The sequence below is a fragment of the Micropterus dolomieu genome, linkage group LG04, assembly GCF_021292245.1.
Source record: "Micropterus dolomieu isolate WLL.071019.BEF.003 ecotype Adirondacks linkage group LG04, ASM2129224v1, whole genome shotgun sequence".
Lineage (NCBI taxonomy): Eukaryota > Metazoa > Chordata > Actinopteri > Centrarchiformes > Centrarchidae > Micropterus > Micropterus dolomieu.
The window spans coordinates 30,841,034-30,851,213 of record NC_060153.1 but is presented as its reverse complement, the minus strand read 5'-3'; the positions used below and the strand labels follow the sequence as shown (position 1 = coordinate 30,851,213).

Genomic DNA, 10,180 nt, shown 5'->3' with positions numbered 1-10,180 from the left:
GCTCTGTCCCCTTTAGTTTTCAGTCGAGACTCTGGAACAGACAACAGACCTCTGCCCGAGGATCTCAAGGTACGTGCTGGTGCGTATGGGACTAAAAGGTCAGAAATATAACAAGGCGAGAGGCCATGAAGAGCTTTAAAAGTGATCAATAAAATTTTAAAGTCAATTCTAAAACATACTGGGAGCCAGTGTAATGAAGCTAAAATAGGAGTAATGTGGTTATATTTCTTTGTTCTGGTTAAAAGCCTGGCAGCTGAGTTCTGGACAGTCTGGAGTCGATCAATAGATTTTTGGGTTAAACAGGTGAAAAGGCTGTTGCAATAATCCAGGTGTGATGAGATGAAGGCGTGTAAAATGGTCTCGGTGTTCTTGTGAGATAACTCTGCCCCATGAGGACTGCATTCTCCTTAAGAAAGTGAACAAAAAGATTGCTGACCTTATGGAAGACATACGACGACTTTCAGAGGAACTCAAAGAGAAAGATTCCCTGCTGACTGGCTTCATGGATGTGGCTTCACTTCCTGCACTGGTGGCAAACTTGTGATCAACTGGGCCGCCGGTCTGCCGCTGGGCCTGATCAGCAGCCATCATCCCAGTCAAAAACCTCCGCTTCCCGACGTAGGATCCTGAAGGAGGCTGTGCTCAGACGCTCCGGAGGCCGTCTCTACCCTGCACCGTCGGGTAGCCCTTCTCTCAGGTCCGTTACTGCTCCTCCAACACAACACTCGGGAGCTCACACACTCCATCCGCAGTCCGCACGCAGTGTTGAAGCAGATTCTGCTCAGTCCTGCTCTGGAACCCTACAACCGTCATCTCCTCATCCACTTTTCTCCCCAACCACACTAATAATTGGTGACTCCATAACCAGAAACATCCGTTTCTTTAACACTACCACTCGCTGCTTCCCCGGTGCCACCACGGCTGACATTTTAAAAAAACTCTAGGACCTAATGCCGTCGCTCCCGTCCTCCATCACAAGAGTGATAGTCCACATCTCTGCCTCACTGCCACAAACAACTGTCTCCACCTGCTGGCATGTAAAGCCGTCTGCTCCCAGCGTTGTTCCAAAGACTTCTATTCCTGTCATCATCACGCATAGACCAGTAAACCCAAATGTGCACATCCCACACAGAAATAATAGTAATCTCTTGAGGATTAGGACAACTGCACCAACTCCAGCACCCAGAATAAATTCATTTAAAATGGCTCTGTTCAATGTGAGATCACTTTCAAGTAAGACTTTTATCTTAAATGATTTTATCTTGTCTGCAAATCTAGATTTATGTTTTTAACTGAATCCTGGCTGCAAATGAATGACTATAGCCAGCTAGCTGAACTGTGTCCGCCTCATTATGATTGTTTTAGTCAACCGAGGGTCAGTGGTCGTGGTGGTGGGCGAGTGAGCATGTATAGGAAAATTTTTAAATGTCATCAAGTACGCTGTGATGAATTTAACTCCTTTGAAGTTCTCACTCTTAAACTTGGAGGGCTGCAACCTATCATATTTGTTATAATTTATCGCCCCCCAAAACCGCCTGCAGGATTTTTATCAGAACTTCCTGAATTTTTATCTACTCTGGTTTTAAATTATGACAGAATTGTTCTTTGTGGCGATTTTAATATTCATGTTGATGACCCCACCAATGTTAATGCAACTAACTTTTTAAATATGGCCACTCCTTTTAACTTCAAACAACATGTCAAAAGTCAAACACATAACCGTGGTCATACACTGGACTTGGTCTTTACCCTGGGTGTCAGCATTTCCTCTGTGGAATTAGTGGACATGACCATATCTGACCACAGATGTATTGTTTTTAGCTGTGATTCGCCTGTTACTCATGCCGCCTCACCAAGCTCCGTGTGTTCTCGCATCTTTAATGAACAAAGTGTTTCAAAGTTTTGCGCATTCTTTCAGAGCCAAAGCCAATACCTATCTGATTCCAACACCAACAATCTGGTCGATCAATTATATCTGCTTGTCGTCACTAAATATTACTGCTCCTCTAAAGGTTAGGCCTACGTCTAAAGCTAGTAAGCAACCCTGAATAAATGACAGCATTCGCAGCCTAAAAAGGGAATGCAGGAAAGCAGAGCGCAGATGGAAAAAATCCAGTCTCCAAGTCCATTACCTCAGTCTGAAGGATTTATTAATTTACTACAATAACATGGTTAATGTTGCGAGAACACACTATTTTTCTGAACTCATTACTACACATAAACACAATCCCAGGTTTCTGTTTAAGACTGTGGATCAGCTGGTAAACCCAACCCCTCCTTGTGCCTCAGCTGGAAGTAATGATGACTGTGAATTGTTTTTATTTATTTTACCAATAAGGTGGTGTCAATCAGAGCCTCTATTACCCCCGTGGCCTCTTACTCAGAGGTTCCTCACCAGCAACAAGGGAGTTTAACCAGTTTTATCCCATCGACTTGTCTGAGCTTTTAAAAACAGTATCACAAATGAAAGTGTCCTCTAGCCCACTTGATGTAATACCTATACAGTTTTTACTGAAAGTAATAGATTCTGTTGGGCCCCATTTGATCTCTGTTTTCAACAGCTCCCTATCTTCTGGTTGTGTCCCTGATTATTTTAAAACGGCTTGCGTGAACCCACTTTTAAAGAAACCTGGTTTAGATCCCTCCCTCCCACATAATTTTAGACCAATTTCAAAACTGCCTTTTATTGCAAAGATTCTAGAAAGAATTGTGTCCAAACAGCTGCTCACTGTACTGGAAAATAACAAAATATTTGAAAAGTTTCAATCTGGTTTCAGGAAGTACCACAGCACTGAGACTGCCCTGCTTAAAGTCACCAATGACCTTTTAATGTCTGCTGATGAAGGTATTCAATTCAATTCAATTTCAATTCAATTTTATTTATATAGCGCCAAATCAAAACAACAGTTATCTCACAGCGCTTTTCATAAAAGAGCAGGTCTAGACCGTACTCTGTGATGCTATTTACAGAAGCCCAACAGTTCCCACCAAGAGCAAGCACTAGGCGACAGAGGCAAGGAAAAACTTCCTTTAAAGAGGCAGAAATCTCGAGCAGAACCATGGCTCAGGGTGGGCGGCCATCTGCCTCGACCGGTTGGGGTTACCTACGTTATTACGTAGGTGAAAAAAGGCGGTCCTTGAAATTTGCTTAATGTGAGACTTAAATGACATGCCTTGATCAAAGATAACTCCAAGATTCCTCACAGTGGTGCTGGAGGCCAGGGCAATGCCAACTTTATCTTTAGATAATGCGTAACGGAGGTGCTTAGGCCCCAGAACAATAACTTTAGTTTTATCTGAGTTTAACATTAGAAAATTACAGGTCATCCAGGTTTTAACATCCTGAAGGCACATTTGAAGTTTAACCAGGATGTGCTCAGTCCTGGTACTCCTGGACCTTAGCGCTGCTTTTGACACCATTGATCACAACATCATGTTAGACAGACTGAGGCACTGGGAGGGGATCTCTGGTACTGCCCTAGAATGGTTTTCATCCTACCTGTCAAACAGAAAGTTGGTAAAGAACTATGTCTCTTCGTTCTGTCCAGTTAAATATGGTGTGCCTCAGGGGTCGGTCTTAGGACCCATTTTGTTTTCCTTGTATCTGCTTCCCCTTGGACATATTATCCATAAACATGGCATTTCTTTTCATATTTATGCTGATGACACACAAATATACTTGCCCATCAGACAGCTTCTCACGTGACCTTTGACCATTTCACTGAGAAAAGGATGCCACCAATGGCACAGGCCTCTTCCAAGACCCTCTGCCTGATTTCAGGTGGCAGTACTGGCCTTCCATCGGGTGCCCTCCACATCCCATTTGTGCTGATTGCTGTCCCTCCATCCTCTCTGCCTTCACTGTCCTGAACTCCTCCCCTTCTCTCCTGACTACTGCATATACTGCTCTTAGTCCGTCTGAGTCATGTCTGAAGCAGCAACCATCAGTAAACAGTTCCTCTGAATCTTGCAATGCCCGGGCTTTCAAATCTGGTCTCACTTTCTCTTCTCTCAACACTTCCTGTTCACATGTGTGTGGCTCTCCTGTCCCCATCCTGTCTGCCATGTTGATTCCTTCATGTGTGAAATTCAAATTAGGTGCCTCTAGCACTTTGCTGAGCCTCTGTTGTCTCAGTGATGTCATTGTAAATGTCTGAGAGTTCACATAGGCCACTATACTGTGAGATGTGAGTACGTGTAGAGGGTGGCCCCTGACAATGTGTGCTGTTTTCTGAATGATTTTTGCTACCCCTGCCCCCATGTTCAGTGCACTGTGGGTGTCTTTTTTCCACGTTGTCCAGCATTACACTTACATACATCAGCACCCTACGTTCTCCCCCTTTTTACCACCCCCTCTGTTTCAGAAACATCTAAAAAGAAAGGGAGTGCGTAATGTGGAAGTGCCAAATCAGCTGCCAGGGCCATTTCCTCTTTAAGAGAAATGAATGCCTCCTCAGCATCTTTGGTCCAGTCCAACTGGCCATTGAGTGTCTATCAAAGGTCCTGCACTAGGGTGATCCATCTTTTCACTGCCATTATCTCTAGATACCATCTCATGTTGCAGTGTCACGATGTCTGTGCACTGCAAGTGAATGCAATAAGTTTTGCAGCTGGGGGAAAAAGACACTTGTGGGAACTGGGTTGGAACCCAGTCCAAGCAGGCCAACGCCCTCTGGACCATTGGTCTTAAATCTTTGGCTTGATGTTTGGGGTGAAGTGCCAGAGAAACATGTGGCACAGCTTCCTCTGACATCTTATAACACTAAGCCTCTTCTGCAGTTAGCATGGTAGCTGATGCAACCCCCTCCGGGCCCACATACATGTTCTGGGAGGTTATGTCCCACTTTTTCCCTTAAATTGTTTCTGCAAAATGTTGCTGGTACCACTGGGTAGCGAGTCTGTCATAGAAGAGCGTCACATGGGGAGGGTCAGGGGGAGGAGTGTAGGGTTCGAGCAAGGAGATCCACGGTTTCCACATCAGGAATGAGCTCATGAGTCCGCCTCCTGTTGGTGTTTCAGGTTCTAGGAGGCCCCAATAAATGTCAACAGATTCACAATGAAAGGGCTTCAACAACCACTGTCCAGGACCCGTGTAGGAATGACAACAGAGGTACTGAGTATCATCTGAGGCAGAGTAACTACCAGTCCATCTGCACTACAAAGAATTGTGGCACCAAGTTTGATCAACAGGTCCCTCCCCAACAGGTTCACAGGAACAGTGGATGAGAGTACGAAGGGATGGAGTAAGCACTGTCTCGCAAACTTTGTCGGCAAAGGTTTAGTTAATGGCAGCTTCTGTCCTACCCCGGAGAAACCTACGACCTCTACAGTGTCTGCTGAAATGTCTTTCTTCGGTGGGCTTTCACTAATGGTGGAAAAGGTAGCCGCGGTGTCAACTAGGAATGGCATTTTTCTATTGTTGACCTCTAGGGACAGCATGGGACCTGCCTTTCCCCCGCTCGCTAGTTCTGTCTGTGGGGTGTTTCATAACTGGGCTTCTTGGGCTCCTCTGTCCAGACCAGTCCCAGTTGGTCAGGGCCACCTGAGGGTATTGTCCTCTGGGTGCGGCCTGTGGATTTAGTGCAGCCACTCCTCCTCTTGGAGGCCCTCCTTGGCCCCACCCTCTGGATTATGTTCGGTGGTGCTGTTGCTGCTGGTTGTTAGGGCATTCTCGAGCCCAGCGACCTTCCATGCCACAGATGAAGCAAGCTCCTCCCCACTGAGGTCCCCGTGGGGATCCACCTCTGTCTCTCCCCCATCCTCTACCTCCCCTGTTACCTCCCATGGGAGGCCTCCACGGTTGTCGGTTCCACTGCCCCTGATGGGAGTGGTGTGGATCCACCCAAGGTGGCATGGGATACAGGTCTGGGGTGTATGGTTCCGGAGGTGGAATTCCAGCCACCATTTGCTTACCTGTAGGCTGTGGTGTAGTTTTCTTTTTCTCATTTATTTTTTGCCTCCTGATCTTTAGCTCTCTGTAAGTGATGGACTAAATGTCTCTCCCAAACCTGTGAGTCAGGATTAGCTAATATAGCATCCTTCACTGCTCCCAGAACCCCCTCCAATACAGCCCTACGGAACCACTCCTGCTAAACTCTGCCTTTCCCTGGATGGCACCCTGTGCACTTGGTCCATGTCTCCTTACTCCTCTCTAAATAGTCTCTGGGGCTCTGTTCTGATTTCCAGGGCAGCTTAGGGACCTTCGCTGAGTTTGGCAGGGGAAATCTGTTTCTCATGGCCTCACCTATTCTGCAAATGGTGTCTCATCAGGATCATCATCTGTATGGGCCTCCTGTTCTAGGTCCCTCAACACATGACTGGCCATACTCCTGGCTGCTACTGCTCTCCAGTCTCCGAGGGCCAATTTCTGTCCTGCTGTGAGCTTATCTAGTTGTCCTAACCACAACCCCCCGCCCTCCGTTGGCGGTGGCATTTTGTCTACCAAGACTTGTATGTCCCCTAGTGTCAAAGGCTTGTACCTCTCCATATCCACCCCCTAGCTGTATCAGAGGGAAATTATTGCCTGCTGCCCTCGCCCCCTCTCCTGCTGTATGCCTCAGCTCCATTCCATACTTACCTGCACTGTTCTCCATTCCTTCAAGTAATTGTTCTGCTTCCGCCTGTTTCCTCGCAGATTACTGCAGTAGTTTCTGCACCGTGATGTTCCCTTGTTCACTAGAACGTGGGATCCGGACTGAGAGCAGTTGGCCCTGCTCCCCCTTTTTACTCCTTCGCCCCGTGTCCCGCTGGCTGTCCTGCGGTGGCCATTGATCCACTGCTGTCCACAACTCTGTGGACTGAGTTCTGCTTACCTTTTTAAGATGACCGGTCTGAACTACTTCGTTCCTTTGTGCTCAGTCAAGGGCCAAGTCGATGATTTCACTCTCATCCCGGACGAGCCCCCAAATTGTTGAAGTACGCCGACTTCACCAGGTCCGTTGATGAGAAGAGATCAGATGAGACAGTGCCTTAAGTTTCGAGACCTTTATTACCAAACCAAAAGCAATTGCAGATATATATCTGGAGACTCTTCACACCAACACAGAGTCTACTCTGAAGCAGAAAGCAGAGGAGTCTGTCTCTTCCTATGCAGCCTGACAATTTATATAGGTAACTGTACCCAGAGTGGTGTGTCTGTGTGTCCGCGTGATTAGCGATATGGATGTGTGTGGTTGTGATTGGGTGTGGATGATTGAATCACAATGTATGGTATGTGTTTGTTTTAACACAACTTCCTCTTATCTAAGCCTCACAAACTAAGTATTGCAACACAAGTTACATAAGATATACAGAGAGCATCATGTACCCTTCTCACACCTGTTACCTAATTTTTTTCCCAGCTCCTGGGCCAAGAATTAAGTATAAATTTAAATAGATTTGTTTTCAGGTCCTTTCGTGAAACCAGTTTCCCCCAGAGGACAAAAGAGGTATTACATACCATTGTTCTACCAGTGCTCCGATTACCACTGGCACCACTGTTGCTCTTACTTTCCACATCTTTTCTAGCTCCTCTTTCAGCCCTTGGTATTTCTCAAGCTTCTCGTGCTCCTTCTTGTTTATGTTGCTGTCGCTTGGGATTGCTACATCTATCACTACTGCCTTCTTCTGCTGTTTGTCGATCAACACGATGTCTGGTTGGTTAGCCATCACCAGTTTGTCAGTCGGGATCTTAGCTCGGTCATTCTTAACTACCTTAAGAGGTGTCTTCCATTTTGACCTTGGGACTTTAAGCTTGAAGATAGACGTTAAGAAAAGAAAGACAGGTGGGAGTACAGATATTAAAATAAAAGCCAAGCTTGTAAAACCGTCAGATCTGTAGCATTATGCAGCACTAACGATATACCAGGGTGATGTTAGAGGAAAATAAATAAATAAACCTGGAGAAGCTGACAGCAGTGTTAGAACCAGGTTAGAACATAAAAGCATGCAGGTTTATCTCTGGGCTGAGGGTGAATGATGAAGATAATAACTAGGCTGCAAATAAAACATAAATATCAAAAACCAAATAAATTGAACAACAATAAATACATCTACATCAGTAATCTGGATTCAAAACATTTAATAAAGACACAGTACAGGCCTTCATTTAAATCCTGCCACCTGCTGGTAGAAAGGGGAAACAGCTTGGTTCATTATGGTGGAAACCACATTAAATATTAACTTATTAAAAATATAGTGCTGACAGTAACAACTCTGCACAAACAGTCATTTCTTAGGTTAACCTATATTAGCCTACCAACTGTACTGCACCAAACAATGTGCTTAAAAATCACTCTTGCCGTTTACATGAATAAATGCACAATATTAGTGTAATTATTAGAGTGTGTTTAGTCAGCTGCTGTTCCTAACGTATTTCTCTCGGTCCAGGTTTATTTATGTATTTATTTATTTTCATCTAACGTCACCCTGGTATAACGTAAGTGCTGCATAATGTTACAGATCTGACCGTCCTACAAGCTTGGCTTTATTTTAAAATCTTTACTCTTACTACCTGTCTTTCTTTTCTGTCTGTCTTATAACGGAGAAATTAAAATAAGAATTTCAAAAAACAAAAGATGGATGTCTCGTTGGTTTTGTGGTTCAAATGAAAAAACAAACATACACCCCTCACATTTTTGTAAATATTTTATTATATTTCATGTGACAACACTAAAGAAATGACACTTTGCTACAGTGTAAAGTAATGAGTGTACAGCTTGTATAACAGTGTAAATTTGCTGTCCCCTCAAAATAACACATCACACAACCATTAATGTCTAAACCGCTGGGGGGGAAGTGAGTACAACCCTAACTGATGGATGGAATTTTCAATTGACCACTAACTCAGAACGCTTTCCCACATGTTCCACAAGATACAGCTTCTCACCTGTGTGGGTTCTCATATGTTTTTTAAAAGCTGAAGTGTCACTGAATCTTGTCCCGTAGGTCTCACATAGCTACAGCTTCTTACTAGTGTGGTTTTTCATATGGGTTTTATATGCTGAAGCATCACAGATTGTTTTACCGCAGGTCTTGCAAAGGTACGGCTTCTCACCTGTGTGGATTCTCATGTGCACTTTTAAGTAACTCCTCCAGCTAAAAGATTTCCCACATATTTCACAACAATAAGCCTTCTCACCTGTGTGGATTCTCATGTGTAGTTTTAAGTAACTCCTCCAGCTAAAAGAATTCCCACATATTTCACAAGAATACGGCTTCTCACCTGTGTGGATTCTCATGTGTAGTTTTAAGTAACAACTTCGGGTGAAAGATTTCCCACATGTTTTGCAAGAATACGGCTTCTCACCTGTGTGGGTTCTCATGTGTAGTTTTAAGTAACTCCTCCAGCTAAAAGAATTCCCACATATTTCACAAGAATACGGCTTCTCACCTGTGTGGATTCTCATGTGTAGTTTTAAGTAACAACTTCGGGTGAAAGATTTCCCACATGTTTTGCAAGAATACGGCTTCTCACCTGTGTGGGTTCTCATGTGTAGTTTTAAGTAACTCCTCCAGCTAAAAGAATTCCCACATATTTCACAAGAATACGGCTTCTCACCTGTGTGGATTCTCATGTGTAGTTTTAAGTAACAACTTCGGGTGAAAGATTTCCCACATGTTTTGCAAGAATACGGCTTCTCACCTGTGTGGGTTCTCATGTGTAGTTTTAAGTAACTCCTCCAGCTAAAAGAATTCCCACATATTTCACAAGAATACGGCTTCTCACCTGTGTGGATTCTCATGTGTAGTTTTAAGTAACAACTTCGGGTGAAAGATTTCCCACATGTTTTGCAAGAATACGGCTTCTCACCTGTGTGGGTTCTCATGTGTAGTTTTAAGTAACTCCTCCAGCTAAAAGAATTCCCACATATTTCACAAGAATACGGCTTCTCACCTGTGTGGATTCTCATGTGTAGTTTTAAGTAACAACTTCGGCTAAAAGATTTCCCACATGTTTTGCAAGAATACGGCTTCTCACCTGTGTGGGTTCTCATGTGGCGTTTCAACTCTCCGCTCCGGCTAAAAGATTTCCCACATGTTTTGCAAGAATACAGCTTCTCACCTGTGTGGGTTCTCAAGTGCATCTCAAAAACTGACTTGTTCTGGAAACCTTTTCCACATGTGTCACATGTGAAAGAGTTTTTACCTGTGTGAGGATCATGGTGAACCTCTGACATGGTAGACTTGTGTACATTGTTTC

At 44.4% G+C, this 10,180-nt stretch overlaps 1 protein-coding gene across 1 annotated transcript in view; it reads right to left on the bottom strand.

Annotated features, from left to right (window-relative positions):
- Nucleotides 1-8,686: 8,686 nt before the first annotated feature.
- Nucleotides 8,687-10,180, bottom strand: part of LOC123969268 (zinc finger protein OZF-like) — an 8,092-nt gene continuing 6,598 nt past the window's right edge. The window contains exon 2 of the mRNA XM_046046501.1: nucleotides 8,687-10,172. Coding sequence (XP_045902457.1) covers nucleotides 8,937-10,172 — 1,236 coding nt within the window. The 3' untranslated portion in view covers nucleotides 8,687-8,936. The remainder of the gene's footprint in view (nucleotides 10,173-10,180) is intronic.